Genomic DNA, 24,212 nt, shown 5'->3' on the forward strand with positions numbered 1-24,212 from the left:
AGTGATCGTTGAGCTCGCGGAGACTCTTCACTTATCGCAGACGGCACTGGGAATATGCAAATGATCTCCTCAAGACTCTTCCCCTGAAGAGGCCTTGCGACAATGACCTTTGATGAAGACGCGACTCGAGACCGCTACGTCATCAAAGGTCATTGTCGCAAGGCATCGCTGGGAACGGGACTTGCCGGGAGCATTGCGAGGATCGGGGACGCTGCGCGGGACACCGGAAGGTGAGAAAAACACCATTTTTTATTTTTTTTAACTTTATATCTTTTTACTACTGATGCTGCATAGGCAGCCTCAATAGTAAAAAGTTGATCACACTAGTCAAACACTGTTTGACAAGTGTGACCAACCTGTCAATCAGTTTTCCAAGCGATGCTACAGATCGCTTGGAAAACGCTAGCATTTTGCAAGGTAATTACACTTGCAAAACGCTAGTTAAAACGCGGGAAAGTCGCGGGAATTACACATGTGGAATTCTAACGTATTTCCAGCGGCATGTAGTTGCGGAATTCCCGCGGAAACTTCCGCGGCAATTCCGCAACGTGTGCACATAGCCTAAAAGTACATCTGGTACATCTTTTTAATAACATGAATGACTGAACGTACCCACACACATAGCAGAATCTGTTCGGATGATTGATACACTGTCGGGGCATTTTTCTCCTTTAAATCAGATCAAACAGTAGAGTAAAAAAATGTGATGAGCCGAACGACTATATGTACAGTTAGGTCCATATATATTTGGACAGAGACAACATTTTTCTAATTTTGTTTCTAGACATTACCACAATGAATTTTAAACAAAACAATTCAGATGCAGTTGAAGTTCAGACTTTCAGGTTTCATTTGAGGGTATCCACATTAAAATTGGATGAAGAGTTTAGGAGTTTCAGCTCAACATGTGACACCCTGTTTTTAAAGGGACCAAAAGTAATTGGACAGATTAAATAATTGTAAATATAATGTTCATTTCTAGTACTTGGTTGAAAACCCTTTGTTGGCAATGACTGCCTGAAGTCTTGAACTCATGGACATCACCAGACACTGTGTTTCCTCCTTTTTGATGCTCTGCCAGGCCTTCACTGCGGTGGTTTTCAGTTGCTGTTTGTTTGTAGGCCTTTCTGTCTGAAGTTTAGTCTTTAACAAGTGAAATGCATGCTCAATTGGGTTTTGGGTCATTGTCCATCTGTAGTATGAAACGACAACTAATCAGTTTAGCTGCATTTGGCTGGATCTGAGCACACAGTATGGCTCTGAATACCTCAGAATTCATTCGGCTGCTTCTGTCCTGTGTCACATCATCAATAAACACTAGTGACCCAGTGCCACTGGCAGCCATGCATGCCCAAGCCATCACACTGCCTCCGTCGTGTTTTACAGATGATGTGGTATGCTCTGGATCATGAGCTGTACCACGCCTTCGCCATTCTTTTCTCTTTCCATCATTCTGGTAGAGGTTGATCTTGGTTTTATCTGTCCAAAGAATGTTCTTCCAGAACTGTGCAGGCTTTTTTAGATGTTTTTTTAGCAAAGTCCAGTCTAGCCTTTTTATTCTTGATGCTTATGAGTGGCTTGCACCGTACAGTGAACCCTCTGTATTTACTTTCATGCAGTCTCCTCTTTATGGTAGATGTGGATATTGATACGCCTACCTCCTGGAGAGTGTTGTTCACTTGGTTGGCTGTTGTGAAGGGGTTTCTCTTCACCATGGAGATTATTCTGCGATCATCCACCACTGTTGTCTTCCGTGGGTGCCCAGGTCTTTTTGCATTGATGAGTTCACCAGTGCTTTCTTTCTTTCTCAGGATGTACCAAACTGTAGATTTTGCAACTCCTAATGTTGTAGCAATTTCTCGGATGTTTTTTTTTTCCCTGTTTTTGCAGCTTAAGAATGGCTTTTTTCACCTGCATGGAGAGCTCCTTTGACCTCATGTTTCCTTTACGGTAAAACCTTCCAAATGCAAGCACCACACCTCAGATCAACTCCAGGTCTTTTATCTGCTTAATTGAGAATGACATAACAAAGGGATTGCCCACACCTGTCCATGAAATAGCCTTGGAGTCAATTGTCCAATTACTTTTGGTCCCTTTAAAACAGGGTGGCACATGTTAAGGAGCTGAAACTCCTAAACCCTTCATCCAATTTTAATGTGGATACCCGCAAATGAAAGCTGAAAGTCTGAACTTCAACTGCATTTGAATTTTGTTTAAAATTCATTGTGGTAATGTCTAGACCAAAATTAGAAAAATGTTGTCTCTGTCCAAATATATATGGATCTAACTGTACAGATTTGAAATCAAAATCTTAGGCTTTGTGTCTTAGGGCCTCAATCAGAAAAAATTAAATAGAAAAAAACCCCATTAGAAGATATATACTTTATTAAACCTGAATAAAAGCTACCTAAAAAGGTGGTCTGTGCACACTGCACACCAATCACCCAGGATTTGCTATAGGTCCCTATTAATTGCCTATATTATGCTTGCCTGACTGCGGAGGTTGGCACCCTAGGGGGGTAACGTTGTGGTCCCCCGCTCAACGATGGTTGTCCCTAGATGCACCCTATTGCTATATGATCCCAGCAACCTCAATAGGGAACCACTATTTCTATACAGAGCTCACTCCTATGCCTAAAGGAACCCCATAGCTCAAAAAGCCATGCAATATATGTACAATGCAATTCTATGGCTTGCAGGGAGTATGATAATGCAAAGAGAATTCATTAGAGATCCACAATGCTGACAGACCTATGTCCATATATACATACGATTACAGCCCCTTGCATAGATAGATCTAAGAAGCTGTTATTTAGATTATCAAGGCTATAATGTATATTATTAACAACTAGCTGAAGAGCCCGGCGCTGCCTGGGCATAGTAACTAACTGTGGTTAGTTATAGAAAATTATAATTATCCTCCATCCCATAGTCCCATGCCCATATACCCATCATACATATCCACGATCCCATAGGCCCGTGCCCATATACCCATCATACATACAGTATCCTCCATCCCATAGTCGAGTGCCCATATACCCATCACACATCCTCCATCCCATAGTCCCATGCCCATATACCCATCATACATATTCTCCATCCCATAGTCCCATGCCCATATACCCATCATACATATCCTCCATCCCATAGTCCCGTGCCCATATGCCCATCATACATATCCGCCATCTCATAGTCCCATGCCATATACCCATCATACATATCCTCCATCCCATAGTCCCGTGCCCATATACCCATCACACATCCTCCATCCCATAGTCCCGTGCCCATATACATATCCGCCATCCCATAGTCCTGTGTCCATATACCCATCATACATATCCTCCATCCCATAGTCCAGTGCCCATATACCCATCACACATCCTCCATCCCATAGTCCCGTGCTCATATACATATCCGCCATCCCATAGTCCCGTTCCCATATACCTATCATACATATCCTCCATCCCATAGTCCCGTGCCCATATACATATCCTCCATCCGATAGTCCCGTGCCCATATACCTGTCATACATATCCTCCATCCCATAGTCCGGTGCCCATATACTCATCACACATCCTCCAATCCATAGTCAACCATTATGACATCATAATGAGCGGCGGCGGGGCTTGCAACCTTTTATGACATCAGCGTCGCCATGGCAACCATTGTGACATCATAATGAGGGGCGGGGCTTGACACGCACACACTGCTTCCCCAGTATGCAAATAGGGGCATTGTGACATCATAATGAGGGGCAGGGCTTGACGCGCACACACTTTTCCCCCCAGTATGTAGATAGGGGCAAAATTGTTTGGTGAATTGGAACGTGCGGGGTTAAAATTTCGCCTCACAACATAGCTTAGGACGCTCTCGGGGTCCAGACGTGTGACTGTGCCAAATTTTGTGGCTGTAACTGCGACGGTGCGGATGCCTATCCCGGACATACACACATACACACACACACACTTTGAGCTTTATATATTAGATAATATATTTTTTGATAATCAAGTACAAATCTCTGATTTACTATGAGTAGCCAATTGATCACATAGATAAATGAGAAACCAACCAGTTATTAAAAATCAGCAAATATCCACAATATTGGCAAAACTAAGGCCTGTGTACCTGTTTCATCTCTGCTTATTGCTTAGGTAGATCTGTAAGGATACTATAGGTAGATACAAATCTTATTGAAAAGAACAGTATGCATTGATTTCAGTATTAAAGTGCATATCACAGATTAGATCAATAAATACCCAAGTTACAGATACAAGTCTAATTAGGAAGCACAGTAAACATTGATCACTCAGTCATAAAGTGTACAAACCCCAGATTGGGTCGATAAATAAATAAGCGATCATATAAACAGATGTAGATCTGACTGCGCAATAGCTCTCATTGTGTGGGACAATGAGACAAAATACTGTGTTTTCTAGTACTCATCTGCTAATTGTGCCACCCACCTTCGTCTCAACGCGTTTGCCTCTGCAGGTCATCAGGAGGCACAATGTAAAATATTGCATTCTGATGGAAAAATGATGCGCAAGATAAGATGTCACGCTCCATTTAACTAGCCCGCTTCACTTTAAGGTCCTCCCCCATGTCATAACAGGATGTCACGTCCGAATGGTATTGCGTTCCAACTTGGAGCGCACGGAAGTCTGATGACAACTTCCGGTATCGTCACAGGTTCCTATCGCGCATGCCCAAAATGGAACGCACAAGTGTACGTCAATTTGACTTCCGGTTCATAGTGTCTCCGGTATTAATCAATCCGCTGTGTTATAAGAATCAAAAACAGTTTTTAACATATAGTATGCTGCCGAGGAAGAAATTATAATCTATTTATCATGAGCAGAAAGAAACTTCTTCCTCAATATATAAACTGATTTCTCAAACAGTACAGAGTACAATGACTCATTATCCAGATTTTAAATTTAATACCTGGATTTTGAGATTATTTAAAATAGACCCTCTCAGGTTATCAGCAGAGCAGACAAAACTCATAGAATCACAGTAATCTGTGTATCCCATAAAAAGGGAGAACAGGTATTTGGCTAGTAAGTCAGTATTTTCTATATGGCAACAGAACAATTGAATAACAAATCAATAAATGTGAATCCGGACAATAAACACTGACCAACTCACATAACATGAACCATAAAACAATTGATTTAGTTTAAAAACAATTATTTTATTAATACATATTATAAAATTAATAAACCAATTAGCAACAAAATCATATATAAGGTGCCTCAAAAAATTAAAGAGGAAATAGTCACCACATTGCTTATATGTACATTTGGACCATTCACCATAGATGTAACCCAAACAAGGACATATTACTCATTTACACAGTTCAAGTGAAGTTAGGAAATTATCAAAATAATACTATATCCCCATAGTGGGCATCTTCTAATGACCTATTTGCAAGTGACAGCATGAATCACTGTACACATGAATTCAAATTGTCTTTTGTTAAACAGAATAGTAACATAAAATCACCTGGTATAGATAATGTATACATAGGATCTCTATAAAAAGCTTAACATGCAGAGTGTAGGAACTATTGCACTGCATGTCTGCACTAATCAAGAAGAATATAGGTGCTATTGCACTAATTACCTACACAAAATGTATTGCTTCTGCCTTTTAATGCTACACCTGAACATAAATAGTAATTACCCAAGCAAGAAATAGGTCAGTCTGGGTTCAAAATATAAAGCAATCAATGAAATTAAAACATAACTTTTACTAATATAAAAAGTAAAAAGATGTGTCACCCAAGTACATAAAAAGAGCAGTCGAATAAGGCACCTGATAATATAGCATTTAAATCAGGCCCCAACTGACCATTTAAAGTTACCTAAATACAATTAGACAACAAGGAGACATGGAAAAGGCGACTTTTGGATACAATTTTTTACACGCCTTGACCAAATCTTTGCATATAGATACGAAATGTTAACAGCCCATGGTATTGGCTACACATATATATATCATTAAAGTGAGATCATAAACATAATAAAAAATGGAATGATCTCACCCAAAGTAGAAAGAAGGACGGGAGTCTTCGGTGATCAAAACAAGACCATGTTTTTTGAACCAAAGAAGTTGGGAGGACAATACCCTGTCAATCCCTATGGGGCTAGCAATCATCTAATCCCCAAAAAAACTCCCGCCCTGACAAGGGCAGTCCACAGCTAACCCTATTACAGATGCCCTGCACTTTCCCTAAAACGGGGGGTATTTGTCCCAACGCGTTTCATCCAAGCGAATTCCTCAGGGGACTAGCTTGTCCTAAAGTGCCACAGTGCTAAAGCTGGAGAGACATGACCTACTACTCTCAATGCTGTCTGCAGAGAGTGAAGGAAAACGGGCATATTTATAAACAATACTTCCTATATAATCATCAAGATGGATAACATATGTTGCTATAATTCAATCAGCTGTGGGACCCATTAAGCTCCCAAAATCATACCTGTTTGTAATTACCTTTTAAAAAAAGGGGGGAAAGCCACCAACATGATAGTCCACAGTGTTTGTCATCAGTGTGCGTCACTTTCTGTGGAGTAGGCGTGCACACAAAACAAAAACAAACTGTGCATCCGAGATGTGCCACCAACAAGATGGCGGGAAATACACCGCCCACTCCCGTGTATGGAATAATCTATGGCGGGCGCGCTCACCTGTAGAATGCCGAGCGGCGCAGTAACGCCGCCCGCACCGTGATATTCAATGGCGTGCACGCTCGCTTGTCCTTAGACTGGTGTATGCCGAGCCGCGCGTTCACGCCGCCCACACCCAATGAACATCACTTCCGGCTAGAAAGAGATCCACCTCCAATAGTGGATTGCGCGCTCTCTCCGCCCATACTTCCGGGCACTGGAGCGCACGCTAGCCAGCGCGCCCACTCTCCTGAAACGCTCATGTCATTTCCTGTGACGTCACATAAGCGTCTGGAGTGCATCGATTTAAGATGTAATTTCCTGTAATGTCACATGAGCGTCTATGGAGTGCATCAATTCAAAGTGTCCACCCACAGAATGGCAACCATACATTGGACAAATCAGTTCCATTAATAACCATTCCTCAAATCGTAATAATAACCAATTAAAAATATATAAATATATAAGAGAAATGGATATCACGTATGGGATAGACTATATGGGATAGAATAATGATAAATAAAAAAAAAAAGGGTATGGTATATAGCAGGGAACCTAAAAGAATATACATATAGGGACCACACAATAGCAACCAAATTAGTATATATGCAAATGCAAATCCTATTATACAGGTGACCAGGGATTAGGCAAAATAGTAATAGTCAATGGGGATTGGAAAACAGAATGAAGGAAGGAATTCAAATGAAACAATTAAAATTTATCTGGTCATTCAGGCCTCTGGGCACAACCGTGTCCAGATAAAAAATCCATTTGGCTTCTCGTTGTAGCAGCAACTGGTCCCAGTTGCCTCCCCTTTTTGGTTTAAATACCTTATCAATAGCAGTGAATTTAATATGCTCGACTTGACCTCCATGAAGGCTATGAATATGACGAGAAATCGGGGTATCCCTTTTATGTAGGATATCTCCCGCATGTTCCCCAATCCTTCTCCTAAACTCTCGGATTGTCTTTCCCACATATTCAAGTCCACACATGCAAGTAGCCTTATAGATGACACCCTTGGTGCTACAGTTCATAAAGTGTCTGATAGAAAAATTCTTGCCTGTCACATTGCTCACAAAGTTTTTACCTGTACAGATGTGCTGACAGGCCACGCAATGTCCACATTTATACGAACCCACCACATCACTGTGCAGCCATGTTTTCAAAATTGGACCAGAAAAATGGCTATGCACCAGTCGATCATTCAAAGATCGTGATTTTTTGTATGTAATTGTTGGGTTATTGCCCAAATAAGCTGAAATATCAGAGTCCATTTGTAGAATTGACCAGTGTTTTTTTATGATATTTCTCACTGGGATTGCCCCATTATCAAATGTGGTGATAAATCTAAGGGTGTCATTTTCTGGTTTCTTTACAGTAGGGTTCAACAATTCAGAACGTACACAACTACTTGCACCTTGATAGGCCTCCTTTAGAACAATATGGGGATAGCCCCTGTCAAGGAACCTATCCCTCAAGTCCCTAGCCTGTGACTCAAAAGTAGACATATTGGAACAGTTTCTTCGCACCCTGAGATACTGTCCTTTCGGGATTGCTCTCTTTAGATGTTGAGGGTGATGGCTACTCCAATGTAGTAAGGAGTTAGTTGATGTGGGTTTCCTATATGTAGATGTCAGCAGCTCCCCTCTGTCATTCTTATGAATAAGAATATCCAAGAAGGGTAAAGTTGATGCGTCAATCACATATGTAAAGAACAACCCAATATCATTGTGATTAAGTTCTGCCACAAACTTTCCAAAGTCATCTCTTGAGCCTTTCCATACGATGAAAATATCATCTATGTACCGTGTCCATAACTCTGGGACACGGCACATAGACATCCCATCGATAGGATCATCACGGAAAACCACTGTCTCTTCCCACCAGCCAAGGAGGAGATTAGCATAAGCCGGCGCACATGGACTCCCCATGGCGGTCCCCCTTAGCTGGTGGTAGACCTTCTGGTTAAAGGTGAAAAAATTCCGTGTCAAACAGAATCAAAGAAGTTTTAAAACAAAATGGCTGTGTTCCTGATGTTGACACCCCCTCATGTTTAAATAATACTTCACCGCTTCCAAACCACAAACATGGGGAATAGACGAGTAAAGTGCCTCTACATCTATACTAGCCAAAGAGGATTTGAGGTCGATAGTAAGACCCTCTAGTCTGGGTTCAACTAAAGTGTCTTATGTTAAACAGAATAGTAACATGAAATCACCTGCTATAGGTAATATGTATGTAGGATCTCTATAAAACGCTTAACATGCAGAGTGTAGGTACTGTTGCACTGCATGTCTGCACTAATCAAGGAGAATATAGGTGCTATTGCACTAATTACCTACACAAAATTTGTTGCTTCTGCCATTTAATGCTACGCCTGAACATAAAGAGATCACAAATGGTAATTACCTAAGCAAGAAGTACGGTAGGTCCGTTTGGGTCCAACTAAAGTGCCGAGTGCCGGTGGCGTCTTTCCCTCACCCCAATGCACGTTTCGTCATTTCTTCCTCAGGGGGCGTGTGGAAGAAATGACGAAACGGATCTATTTCTTGCTTGGGTAATTACTATTTATGTTCAGGCGTAGCATTAAAAGGCAGAAGCAATACATTTTGTGTAGGTAATTAGTGCAATAGCACCTATATTCTTCTTGATTAGTGCAGACATGCAGTGCAATAGTACCTACACTCTGCATGTTAAGCTTTTCATAGAGATCCTATGCATACATTATCTATACCAGGTGATTTTATGTTACTATTCTGTTTAACAAAAGACAATTTGAATTCATGTGTACAGTGATTCATGCTGTCATTTGCAAATAGGTCCTTAGAAGATGCCCACTATGGGGATATAGTATTATTTTGATAATTTTCTAACTTCACTTGAACTGTGTAAATGAGTAATATGTCCTTGTTTGGGTTACATCTATGGTGAATGGTCCAAATGTACATATAAGCAATGTGGTGACTGTATTTCCTCTCTAATTTTTTGAGGCACCTTATATATGATTTTGTTGCTAATTGGTTCATTAATTTTATAATATGTATTACCAATAAAATAATTGTTTTTAAACTAAACCAATTGTTTTATGGTTCATGTTATGTGAGTTGGTCAGTGTTTATTGTCCAGATTCACATTTATTGATTTGATATTCTGTTTGGAACCATTTGATACTGTAAAGACTTTCTATATTGATATTCAGAACAATTGAATAAGCCTAAACAAAACAAATACAGCAAAATTTTGTCATTTAACCCTTTTAATCAGGGAAATCTAAATCTAAATGAAGCAGATAAACATTTGTTCATTCAACTCTTTTGGATGAAGAGAGTCCATCTTAAAGATCCATTCACATTCTCGTCTCAAAATGGATCTATCATGGTTACCTCCTCTGGGGCTTGGTTTTACCACCTCAATGATCATAAATTTGAGATTGAGAATACAGCCGACAGCACACAAACTTATAGGATGCACGCTCCAAGGATCCCAGGACCTGATAGGATCAACGGCATACATAGAACATGAAGGAGCAGCATCCGTTCCAGGTGAAGAAACCTTATAGCTTTATTCTGCCATCAATAGATACAACGTTTCGACCAAAACATGGTCTTTATCAAGTACAACAAATAAAGCATGGAGCGGCCATATATAATGTGGACAAACCAATAACCATTAAGGAAACGCCCCTCAGTCAAAAGTACATATAATTCATCATGTAGAGCATCAGATATATAGAGTAGACAGTGCATTATACAAAACACAATGTACAATTATACAAATATAAAAAATCACATCAGCAAAAGGCAAAATTATTTGTAAACAGAGCCCAAAAGACGATCACCCAATCACCATATAGCACAGTGGTTGCTATGGTGATAAAACACCAATCACTGTCCCTCTTACATGGCCCACTTATTCAGACGAATAGAAGCGCTGTATAGCGTTAGCACCAAAAATCTGGCCAATTGCTGCGATCCATACAAAGCAAAGCGGAATATCTGCCACAAATACCTGTGTAGTGGCCGACAAATAGCTTGCGGTGGCGCCGCGCAGTCGCAGGAAAGACCGAGACAGGGCGAAATCTTGCGATGCATCCACGTCAGGGACACTGCGCAAGCGCGATGTCACAGACAGGACGCCATGAGCAAGAGCCCGCCCCGCTCCGCCCACCTACAACCGCGCGTGCGCACAGGCTCCCATCATGTCAATAAGCCCTGTCCATGGCACAAACACGGCGGCTCAGTTCAGGGCGTCAATCAGAGAAAGGAGGATGTCACATGACAGGTCACATGGCCTGCCATGTAAACAAATCCTCCGTCACCGACAGAACACCCACAAACTCCGCCAAACTAATGGGTCAAAAGCCAATATAACCATATCCATGGCAATATATTGGCAGCAATCACATATAATGACAATATACAAGCAAATTTTATGAATGGAATGCTTAACAATCTTTATTGTATAGCAATGACAATAACAGTAGCATATATGGAAGGACAGAGGGCATAGGGATCGGACAGCAAAACACAACAAAATAAACAATGGTGCCTTCAGGACTGCTCAGTCCCTATATCCTCCAATCGTTCCCCAGATGCCACCTAAAGCACAGAAGACATACAAAATTAAAATCAATAAAAATATTTTCAATGTACACACTTGACAAAAGAGAAGGATGTCAATACAACTAGAGGGTCAGGGTTTTTTTTTTTTACCGGGTACAAATATGTAAATTATAATCCACATTCAAACCCCTTGGTTTTAGTGTATCTAAAGTGGATATCCACCTTATCTCTTTCTTCTTCAAAAGTTTAACCCTATCCCCACCACTCCTCAACAATGGGACTCCATCAATCACTCTAAAACGTAATTGGTTGACAGAATGTTTGCAATCAAAAAATGCTTAGGTACAGGTAGATCTAAGAGATTAGTTTGAATGGTGCTTTTGTGTTTGCTAATCCTTGCCGTGATCTCCATGGACGTCTCACCCACATACATGAGCCCACAGGAACAAGTGATCAAATAGATAACGAAACTAGAAGAGCATGTGTATCTCTCGTTTATGAAAAACCTTTTGCCCGACCGTGGGTGACTAAAGCTATCCCCCTTAATCATATTCCCACAGCTAGCACATCCTAAACATGGGAAATTTCCAGGTCTTGGTGGGCTCAATGTTAACTGAAGTGAATTTTTTGTAGGGCCTATATCCGCCTTTACAAGTTTATCTTTCAAATTATGGCCCCGTCTATAAGAGAGAATTGGTCTACTGGTAAATTCACTAATCTGTGGTAAACCCTTTTTATATTTGTCAATGCAAGAAAGCGGACGGCACCGCTGTTACCGTGCTAAGGTCCGTGGCTGGCAGCAGGCGGAGAGCTCACATCCAGGACTCCCGGGTGCTTGACATCGTAGCAAGACGAATGTAGTTTCCAAGAGAAAAAGGTCGCACTCTGCGGGATAATGATGAATGTTTATTGACACAATTACATGTCACGTCGGAGATGTGAAGGAGAGTGTGTCAAATGGCTGACTACGGCCGTTTCACGCTACTCGAGCGCTTCTACGGGTCCCATGACATGTAATTCAGTGTCAATAAACATTCATCATTATCCCGCAGAGTGCGACCTTTTTCCCTTTTTATATTTGTATAATTGTACATTGTGTTTTGTATAATGCATTGTCTACTCTATATATCTGATGCTCTACATGATGAATTATATGTACTTTTGACTGAGGGGCGTTTCCTTAATGGTGATTGGTTTGTCCACACTATATATGGCTGCTCCATGCTCTATTTGTTGTACTTGATGAAGACCATGTTTTGGCCGAAACGTTGTATCTATTGATGGCAGAATAAATCTATAAGGTTTCTTCACCTGGAACGGATGCTGCTCCTTCTTCATGTGCTATGTATGCCGTTGATCCTATCAGGTCCTGGGATCCTTGGAGCGTGCGTTCTATAAGTTCGTGTGCTGTCGGCTGTATTCTCTTTTTCAGTGCTGTGGACCTTAGCAAGCGTGCACCGGATCTACTATGGAATCCATTAATCCAGAGGTGGGTGAACTGGATACTGCCATGACATTTTCTTATACAGAGGATGATGCAATATGGATTCTATCTGGCACTCAGGTTGGTATGTCCTTTTTAAACAAACCCACTGCAGACATGCTCAGGAAAAAATATGAGAGTGAAAAAAGGAGACTCATTTCCTTTGAGCTACATGCCACTACATTATGTGAATACTATAAGATGCATAGGATTCCACGTGGCTTGCGGCCACATCTACGACCGACAATGATGGCTGATAATGTAAAGTTCTGCAAGAGGTTTGAGTCAATTTCAAATAAATTTGCATTTGATTTAATGCTTTTAAACATCGAGTTTCTTCACAGTGAAATGGATATTATCAGTAAGAAGATATCTGATACCGAACAGCAGTTATCAGCCCAGATGACAGCACACGACGTGGACGTCTTCAAGGTCCAGTTGGACGAGAAATTGGTTAAATACCGTAGTGCTATAGAGGAGACCAAGAGAACCAATAGGTTCCGGGAAGCGGAGGACTATAAATCTGGCCGTGTCTTTTCATGGCATGCTGGTATACAGAACTCTACATATAACAGAAGGGACAGATTTGCCAAATCTGGAAGGAAGAGGAAACAACAGATAAAGGATCAAAATAAATTTGGTTTCACAACAGCGGAGTCAGATTCCACAGATGACTCTAGTGTGAGTGCACCTTCAACTTCTACTTTTTTAGGGAAAGAAAAGATGGACAAATATACAACAAAAGGAAATTCCGTCGCAGAGGGAGGAAACATAGGAGGAAGAGGCACACAGGGGTCTGTACGCAACAGCCCAGTGAGGACACGCAATACGGAGGTGAAGAAGAAGGGTTTATGAGACATCAAAGTCTGGTGGTAAATATATCCTCATATGTATAATCTGCTTGTCTAAAGGTCTGACATTTTGCCCTATGAATTCACCGGACTGGTTTGAAATCGAATATGATCTTTTTGCTTTTTTTTTTTTTAGGAGACTGAGATTGACTACCTATTTTTCTGACAAACATGGGACACTTTCCACGTCTGATGATGTGGTCTCTGGTGGTTTCACCTTACAAGGTGTTGGTTTGTATAATAAAAGTAATTTTCAGCCTCCTGTTAAAAACAATTTTTTTGAAGCCTATATTCAATTGGTGGAAAAGGATTTTCTTCAGTTGAAGAAGGATTCTTGCAAATCTAGAGGGGGAATCCTCAATAGCGCTGAAAGAAAGGGTTTAACACAATTGTCTAAAAATTCTGCTATTACTATTAAGAGTGCAGACAAAGGTGGGGCTGTAGTGATAATGGATACCTTTAAATATAAGGCAGAGATTTTACGCCAGCTAACAGATGCAGCCGTGTATACCAAATTACCTTGTGACCCTACTATGCAATTCTCGAATGAGCTTCGGCTCTTGATCAGTGAGCCCCTGTATAATGGACTCATTGATCAGAAACTTTTTGATTTTCTGATGATTGAAAACCCTGTAACACCACTTCTATATACCTTGCCAAAGATCCACAAGGATTTATTGAACCCTCCTGGATGCCCTATAGTGTCGGGGAGGGGTTCAATTTTTAGTAATACTTCCATCTTTTTGGATAAGGTCCTGAGACATTTTGCTATATCTGCAAAATCATACACTGTAGATACTAGCGATTTTTTGAGTAAAATTAGTGATTGTAAAGTGACTTCTGATATGGTATTGGCCTCTTTTGATGTGGTCTCCCTATACACATCCATTGAACATGATAGGGGATTACATGCCGCCGATGTGGTTCTGTCAGGCTCTGACATGGCCTCTCGTTGTGCCAGCTGGTCCTCTCCCTGCTAGGTTTCATCCTCAGGAAGAATTATTTTCTTTTTGGGGATGATTTTTACCTGCAGGTGAGGGGTACCGCCATGGGGTCCAATGTGGCCCCCACTTACGCAAACATCTACATGGCGGTATTTGAGGACCAGCATGTGTACTATTCTAACTACTGGCGCCATGTCCGAGCCTGGTGGCGCTACATCGACGACATTTTTTGTATCTGGGATGGCAGTTGTGATGATTTGCTGAAATTTCAGGAAGAGTTAAATAGTATAATCCCTGAATTGAAATTTACTCTGACGCATTCTACTGATAGAGTTCAATTTCTTGATACCCTGGTGTATAAGCAAGATGGAGTTTTATGCACTGATCTTTTTATGAAGGAAACAGATAGGAATAGCATTCTCCTTTACAACAGCAATCATCACCTTGGAGTCAGATGTTGCGAGTTAGGAGAATTGTGAAGGATGAGGCTTTAATGGATTCAAGACTTGAGGAGATGTGTGATAAATTTGTTAAGAGGGGTTATCCGGTTAAGGATGTCAAACGTTACAAAGAAAAAGCTTTGGTTTTGACTCCTGATGATATGGGTCATAAACGAGGCATGAGGACCTTCAAACGTGTTCCATTCTACCTTTTGCCCAGTGAGTAATAGAATTGGGGGGATCTTAAATAGACACTGGAGCCTTCTACAGAAGGGTTTACCACAGATTAGTGAATTTACCAGTAGGCCAATTCTCTCAGACGGGGCCATAATTTGAAAGATAAACTTGTAAAGGCGGATATAGGCCCTACAAAAAATTCACTTCAGTTAACATTGTGCCCACCAAGGAGGATAGCTTTAGTCTCCCACGGTCGGGCAAAAGGTTTTTCATAAACGAGAGATACACATGCTCTTCAAGTTTCGTTATTTATTTGATCATTTGTCCCTGTGGGCTCATGTATGTGGGTGAGACGTCCATGGAGATCAGGGCAAGGATTAGCAAACACAAAAGCACCATTCGAACTAAACTTTTAGATCTACCTGTACCTAAGCATTTTTTTGATTGCAAACATTGTCAACCAATTACGTTTTAGAGTGATTGATGGAGTCCCATTGTTGAGGAGTGGTGGGGATAGGGTTAAACTTTTGAAGAAGAAAGAGTTAAGGTGGATATCCACTTTAGATACACTACAACCGAGGGGTTTGAATGTGGATTATAATTTACTTATTTGTACCCGGTAAAAAAAAAACCCTGACCCTCTAGTTGTATTGACATCCTTCTCTTTTGTCAAGTGTGTACATTGAAAATATTTTTATTGATTTTAATTTTATATGTCTTCTGTGCTTTAGGTGGCGTCTGGGGAACGATTGGAGGATATAGGGATTGAGCAGTCCTGAAGGCACCATTGTTTATTTTGTTGTGTTTTGCTGTCCGATCCCTATGCCCTCTGTCCTTCCATATATGCTACTGTTATTGTCATTGCTATGCAATAAAGATTAAGCGTTCCATTCATAAAATTTGCTTGTATATTGTCATTATATGTGATTGCTGCCAATATATTGCCATGGATTTGGTTATATTGGCTTTTGACCCATTAGTTTGGCGGAGTTTGTGGGTGTTCTGGCGGTGACAGAGGATTTGTTTACATGGCAGGCCATGTGACCTGTCATGTGACATCCTCCATTCTCTGATTGATGCCCTGAACTGAGCCGCTGTGTTTGTGCCATGGATAGGGCTTATTGACATGATGGGAGCCTGTGCACATGCGCGGTTGTAGGTGGGCAGAGCGGGGCGGGCTCTTGCTGATGGCGTCCTGTCCGTGACATCGCGCTTGCGTGGTGTCCCTGACGTGGATGCATCGCGAGATTTCGACCTATCTCGGTCTTTCCTGCGGCTGCGCGGCGCCACCGCAAGCTATTTGTCGGCCACTACACAGGTATTTATGGCAGCTATTCCGTTTTACTTTGTATGGATCGCAGCAATTGGCCAGATTTTAGGCACTAACGCTATACAGCGCTTCTATTGGTCTGAATAAGTGGGCCATGTTAGAGGGACAGTGATTGGTGTTTTATCACAATAGCAACCACTGTGCTATATGGTGATTGGGTGATCGTCTTTTGGGCTCTGTTTACAAATAATTTTGCCTTTTGCTGATGTGATTTTTTATATTTGTATAATTGTACATTGTGTTTTGTATAATGCACTGCCTACTCTATATATCTGATGCTCTATATGATGAATTATATGTACTTTTGACTGAGGGGCGTTTCCTTAATGGTGATTGGTTTGTCCACACTAAATATGGCCGCTCCATGCTTTATTTGTTGTACTTGATACAGACCATGTTTTGGTCGAAACGTTGTATCTATTGATGGCAGAATAAAGCTATAAGGTTTCTTCACCTGGAACGGATGCTGCTCCTTCATGTTCTATGTATAAATTTGAGATTGTCAAGATCTCCCTGGTTAACCAACTCCCTGGTGAAAGACTTATTGGGTTTCATCCACTTACAAAAATTGCAGTTTCCACACTTGAAAAAAAACGCATGGTTTTCTATCAAGCCACGTCCCTTTAGCTGTGGGTTTCTTATAGTGTACCAGCATTTCTTATATAGATTTACACTTTTTGTAAGTGATAGTAGGATAATCCCCCACAATGTCCTTCAAATCTGGGTCTATTTTCAAAACGTCCCAATGTCTTTCAATGATACTTCTAACCCTCCCATGTTGATGATCAAATGTGCTAATGATCCCCATAATCTCAATAGAGGTATCTTCTTATCTACGTTTACGTAATATGGATTGTCTATCCTCTTCTTCAGCACATTTGTAGGCCCGAGTCACAACATGATCTGGATACCCTTTTTCCATAATGCTGTGTGCCCACGTTGCATTTTTTTAAGCGTTTCCGCAGCGTTTATGCCGGCTCAGACGCTGCAGAAACGGTTAAAAGAAGCTTCAAATTAATTTGCATGCGTTTTTGGCTTTTTGTGCTAATGCATGCGTTTTTAAACGCTCAGGAATCGCTTAGCGGCTAAAAACGCAGCATGCTCATTAATTTCCGCATTGCTGAGCGTTTTTAGCCTTCCCCAATGTTCCCAGATAACGCGCATCAAAAAACGCGTCAAGAAGGCGCATCTTTTGTGCAAAAGACGAGCAAGAAACGCGCGGAAAAAAGACGTGTGTTACCTGGGAAGGGATCAGTTTCCTGAGCATTTAAAAACGCTAACGTGGGCACATAGCCTAAATCTCCTGAACATATCCCTTGCCTGATACTGAAATGTCCTGATGTCAGAACAGTTTCTTCTTAATCTGGAAAATTGGCCCTTGGGGATTCCATTTGTGGGGCAGGATGGTGGCTACTCCAATGTAGGAGACTATCTGTACTTGTTGGTTTACCATAAATATTTGTTGTTAAATTGCCATTTAGATCTTTTTTTAATGGAAATATCAAGAAATGGCAATTCGTTCTCATTAAACTCTGATGTAAAGCCCAAGCCAATATTGTTTCTGCTAAGCTCCATAACAAAATGGTTAATTTGATCCCCTGTGCCTGTCCAGACAACAAAAGATGTTGTCAATAAATTTGTACCAAATTGTTACATATTGATGCCACCAACTGATATCCTCCCCAAAGACTACTGTTTCCACTCACCAGCCCAGGAATAAATTTGCATATGATGGAGCACAGGGGCTCCCCATCGCAGTACCCCTGTGATGGTGGAAGTACTTTCCATCAAAAGTAAAGGTATTATGGGAGAGAGTGAAATCCAGGAGAGAAATAAACTCATTGTGTCTCGAGCAGACAATGGATCTCTTCTTTAAAAAATGGTGGACCCCTTGAATCCCATATTGATGTGGGATATTACTGTAAAGTGCTTCCACATCAATTGAAGTAAGGTATCCTTCTCTACGTGTAGTACCTCCAATTTTTGCAGTAGGTCGGAGGTATCCCTGATGTATGAGGGAAGAGACAGAACCAAAGGACAAAGGATTTTATCTATATACACTCCACAATTTTGAATCAATTAATCCACTCCCGACACTATGGGTCGACCCTTCAAGGGACTGAGGCCCTTGTGGATTTTGGGCAATGAATAAAAGATTGCTGTCAAAGGGGATGTTGGTAACAAAAAATCAAATTTGCTCTTAGTTATCAACTCACTCTCAAGTGCCCCCTCCAGAATTTTTGATAAGACTCCCGTATATTCATTCATTGGATCCAATTTAAGGACCTCATATGTGCTCCTATTTTTTAGAATGTCATTACACATATCTAAATATATAGGATGGTTCATTATCACCATGTTGCCACCTTTATCTGATGATTTTATTATAATTTGTTCAATTTCCTGAGACCTTCCAGTGCTACAATTTCCCTGTTAGATTTTGTGGTCCATTTTTATCAACTGATGGTAATCTGCATAGATCCCTTTCCACCAGTTGTAGAAAAACATCTACGGTATAGTGGTGGTATCTCCTTGTCGCGGCATTTTGACACTTATTTTTGAGTTCCAAAAAGGGCCTCTTTCCCCTATCATGGTTCTGATCATTTTCCTTCAAAACTCGCAAAAGGGCCTGATAGCCCTCTATGTCATCTTCCTGTAGACTCTGTCGGTAACATTCTTCCCGGTCATTATTACTAAAAAATTTCCTCCGTTTTAATTTCCTACAGAACAGATTAAGGTCTTTAACCCATTCAAACTACTGAATTCGTTGGTAGGTACAAAATTTAAGCCCTTTAATAATACAACATATTCTTCCCTGGTAAGAGTGCGAGGACAAATTTGTCCTTTAATTGGTTTAATTTGGTTCTCAGGAAATAACCAGTTCTTGCACTCCTCTCCAAAAAAGATGATGAAGTAGATACAGATGCATTTGAAGATGTCCCTCCTACCCCTGCTCCAACATCCCCATTTATGTGGCTCTCTCTTCTTCCATATCTCCCTCTGAGATTTTGACATCAAACCAAACTCTTGAATAATTGGTCTGATTGGGGCAATTGATTTTTGTCATAAAACTTCGTTAGACTAGGAACAATTGTCTAAAATCAAGAAACACACATTTAAAAATTATGAAGTGTTAGATCACTAGCACCTGACATTTACTTTGCTAGATTTAAATATTCTTTATCATTTACATGTACATGAGTGGCATATGTACTTTACACTGCACCCTTACTTTCTATTGTTGCAATTTTTCATTCTTTCTTGGTTAGGACATAGAGAATGTAGTCCACGTTTCCGCTTCTTTGGTCTACCAGGACCTCTCCTTGCTAAGGTCTTCACTTTCTCATCAGATTTTTCCCTAAAAAGATTTAATGAATATAATATAAAACTTGGTTGCAGAATACAATAGAACACAATTAAGACATTTTTATTAATTCATGTTAAAGAGGCAAAATTAAAATCTCAATAACCCCTTAACGACCGCCGATACGCTTTTTAACGGCTGTAGTTAAGGGTACTTAAACCACAGTGCCGCTTTTTAACAGTGCTGAGGTTTAGGCTATGTGCCCACGTTAGCATTTTTAAACGCCCAGAAAACCTGACTCCTTCCCAGAAACCGCACGTTTTATTTCCACGCATTTTTTGCGCGATTTTTGCACAAAAAACAAGCGTTTTTTTCCACGCGGTTTCTGGGAACATTGGAAATGGGTATAAACGCGGAGCAATGCGCAAATTAATGAGCATGTTGCATTTTTAAAAACGTATGCATTGGCACAAAAAGCCAAAAATGCATTAAATTTAATGGGAAGCTTCTTTTAAGCGTTTTTGCAGCGTCTGATCGGGCTCAAACGCTGTGGAAACGCTTACAAAAACTCAATGTGGGCACAGAGTCACAAGGTTATAGCGTCCACACTGCGCTGGAATTTTACCAGGGTTTCAGCTACCGGAGTCAGCAGAGACTCCAGAGAACATTTTGGACAGTTTTTACAGACCCCGGTGTTGCGATCGTATAACAAATTTTGTGGTTCATTTTCTCTTTTTACACTTGTAAAAATAAAAAACAAATGGTTCTGAAGTAAAATGTTTGTGAAAAAAAAGTTAAATGTTCATTTTTTCCTTCCACATGGCTTCAGTTCCTGTGAAGCACGTAAAGGGTTAATAAACTTCTTGACTGTGGTTTTGAGCACCTTGAGGGGTGAAGTTTTTAGAATGGTGTCACTTTTGGGTATTTTCATTGCAAAGGCCTCCGGCGCTTGTGCAGTATTGCTGTGCCAAATTGTGGGCAAAGCAGATAATCGTTACTGCGCATGCGCTGGTATTTTTCCCTGCGTCTATGACCCATATGCATATGAAGACTTCCGGGTCCTATTCCTGATCTAAGGTCTAGACTTTTCAATGAGAGGAATCTGTGCTGCAGTTTATGTTCATGATAAGTAATGAAGCTCCTCCTCTACAGACAAAGGGAAAAATAAACACACAGGGAAGAATGCCTGCATTCATCTCAGAACTTATGGAGTGAACAGGAAAGCAGGAATAAGGAAAGTACTTATAGAAATATAGAATGGTAGAGTTGGTAGAGACCTCCTGGGTCATCTTGTCCAATCCACTGCTCAAAGCAGGATTCATTAAATTATCCCAGACAGATGTCTGTCCAGCCTCATTTTGATGACTTCTATTGAAGGAGAGCTCACCACCTCTCGAGGCAGCCTGTTCCACTCATTGATCACCCTTACTGTCAAAAAGTTTTTTTTCTAATATCTAATCTGTGTCTCCTCCCATTCAGTTAAATCCCATTGCTTCTAGTCTTTCCTTGTGCAAATGAGAATAAATATGATCCTTCTACAATGAAACAGCCCTAGAGATATTTGTAGACAGCTATTTAGTCTCCTCTCAGTCTTTTTTGCAAGCTAAACATTCCCAAATCCTGTAACCATTCCTCATAGGACATGGTTTGCAAACCGATCACCATTCTGGTCGCTTTTCTCTGAACTTGCTCCAGTTTATTGATGTCTTTTTTAAAATGTGGTGCCCAAGACTGGATACAGTATTCCAGATGAGTTCTGACCAAAGAAGAGTAGAGGGGATTAATGACTTCACAAGATCTAGACTGTATGCTTCTGTTAATACATCCCAGAATTTTATTTGCCTTGTTTGCTGCTCCATCATACTGTTGACTCATGCTTATTTTATGATCTATTAGTATATCCAATTCTTTTTCACATGTGCTGTTGCTTAGCCCTATTCCTCCCATTCTGTACATGCTTTTTCATTTTTATTGCCCAGATGTAGTAATTTGCGTTTTTCCCTGTTAAAAACCATTCTGTTAGTTGCTGCCCACTGCCCCAGTTTATTTATATCTTTTTGAATCCTCTATCTTCTCTAGTATTAACTATACCTCCTAACATTGTGTCATCAGCAATTTAATCAGTGTACCCTCAATTTCTTCATCTAAATCATACATAAAGATGTTGAACAATACAGGGCCCTGGACAGAGCCCTGTGGTACCCCACTTGAGACATTCTTCCAACTGGATGTGCAGCCATTTACGACCACTCTTTGGAGCCGATCGTCCAGTTATGTATGTAAGCCAGTTATGTATGTACCTAACAGTTGCATTGACCATTCCATACTTGGTCATTTTTTCAATAAGGACGGGGTGAGATACTTTTTTCAAATGCTTTGCTGAAGTCAAGATTACTATATCTACAGCATTTCCCTGATCCACCCAGTCAGTGATTCTGTCCTAGAAGGAAATTAAGTTAATCTTACATGACTTATTAGTTACAAACCCAAGCTGACTCTGATAAACCACTTCATTCTTATCCAGGTGCATACATCTTGCTTAATAATTTGTTCAAAGATCTTTCCTGGTACAGAAGTCAGACTCACCGGTCTACAGTTCCCTGGGTTCACCTTCTTCCCCTTTTTGAATAAACATTTGCTCTTCTCCAGTCTTCTGGAACTTCTGCTGATCTCCAAGAATTTTCCAAGATTATGGAGAGTAGCTTAAAAATTTCTTCTGCTATCTCCTTCAGTACTGTGGGGTGTAATTCATCTGGACCTGGAGACTCGAATTCATTTATGCTAGCTAAGTATTCCTTCACTATCTTTCTGTTTATAGATAGCCTGGGTTCTTCTATTCCTTTAAGAGGACAGTGAAGATCAGTTGATGGTACATTTCCTTTCTGAGAGAAAACAGATGCAAAAAAGGAATTTAAAAGTTTGGCCTTCTCAATATTCTCTCTTACCATTTCATCATTTTCATCTTGTAAAAATCATATAGCATCTTTGACTTTTTTTTTTTACTTTTGACATATCCCCCAAATCCATCCTGGTTTCCTTAAATGCCTTCTATTTTTCCCTCTTTTCAGAATTGTTAATGATTTTGCTTTGAGAATCTCATTTTTCAAAAACTCCCATCCTTCCTGGACATTTTTGTCCTTAAGGATATCCAGCCATTGGATCCCTCCGATTCTCTTTCTGAGTCCCCTAAAATCTGCCTTTCTGAAACCTAACCTTTAAGTTTGAGTCTTCACAGGTCTTCCTCCTCTAGTTATCCAAAATTCTAAAATAGCATGGTCGCTAACTCCTAGGGTCCCAGCCACTGTTACATCCTCAACCATTACCAACCTGTTTATAAGGATTATATCCAAGGTAGCAGATCCCCTTGTTTTCTCCCCTACTTTTAGAAAGATAAAGTTGTCAGCAAGAGAAGATAAAAATTTGCTTGACCTGTGTTTTGCCCGAGAGAGAATCCCAACAAATGTCTGGATAGTTGAAATCTCCCAAGACCAGTATGTCATTTTTTTGGAGAACTTGGCCATTTGATGCATAAAGAGTTCATCCATAACTTCAGCTTGCCTGTAGTAAATGCCTACAATGGTGTCCTTTCCGTTGCTCTCTTTTTGTATTCTTATCCAGTTTCTACAGAACTCCCAGTCTCTGAAGCTTTTATCTCTGTGCAGATATATGCTTTTCTAACATACAATGTGACATCTCCTCGGTTATCAAGTCTGTTTCTCGCAAATAAGCTGTATCCTTCTAGCCTTGCATTCCAATCATATGTATCATCCCACCAAGTTTCAGTGATTCCAATGACATCATATTTCTATTCCTGCGATAATAGTTCCAGTTCCCCTTGAATTCGTGCATGTTTGCACTGGATAAAAGATAGGATTTTCAACCTTAAAACCAGAAACAAAATTTTGTTCAGTTGATGAAATTTCTGGAGTACTCAAATCCAAAAAAACAAAAGAGAGTTTTGTCCCAAAAAATGTTTTCGACTAAATTCATTGTCAATAGCTGGAAGTACAGAACTATCCAATTTATCTTCAGTAAAAATTCAGCTCATTGGCTATCCACCACAAGTTTTTATAGGTGCGGTTCTTTTCCTTGCAAAACCTGCACACATTCTAAAAAGACCATGTTTTTTTCAGATAGCAAAAAATGAAAAAACTTACAGTATATAGTTTATGTAGTGGAATGTTCTGAATGCAATTATATGTGGGTTCCACTATTCGCAATCTGAAAAGTAGAATCAGAAAACACTTGTATGATATATCACATCCCTCTACTCGAAATATTTCTAATCTGTCTAATTATTTTGTCACTGATCACAACAGACAGACAACGTTTTTACAAGTCTTTGCAATTGAACAGATACATGTGGATCCAAGAGGTGGCAACAGAGAGAGGAGACTTCGGGATAAAGACGACTTCGGTTTTTACTGGCTCAATACAAGAGTTCCATTGG

General features: G+C 40.4%; 1 protein-coding gene across 8 annotated transcripts in view; it reads right to left on the reverse strand.

Moving 5' to 3' along the window:
* Positions 1–24,212, reverse strand: part of TNRC18 (trinucleotide repeat containing 18) — a 753,175-nt gene that overhangs the window by 366,408 nt on the left and 362,555 nt on the right. For 7 of the 8 annotated variants that reach the window (XM_073558135.1, XM_073558141.1, XM_073558137.1 and 4 more), the window contains one exon: positions 19,691–19,816. The exons of the other annotated variant lie outside the window; for it this stretch is intronic. In XM_073558135.1, coding sequence (XP_073414236.1) covers positions 19,691–19,816 — 126 coding nt within the window. The remainder of the gene's footprint in view (positions 1–19,690; positions 19,817–24,212) is intronic. 8 annotated transcript variants of the gene reach the window in all.

Source organism: Dendrobates tinctorius, unplaced genomic scaffold, assembly GCF_039654945.1.
Source record: "Dendrobates tinctorius isolate UK_male_01 unplaced genomic scaffold, ASM3965494v1 ptg000254l, whole genome shotgun sequence".
Classification (NCBI taxonomy): Eukaryota; Metazoa; Chordata; class Amphibia; order Anura; family Dendrobatidae; genus Dendrobates; species Dendrobates tinctorius.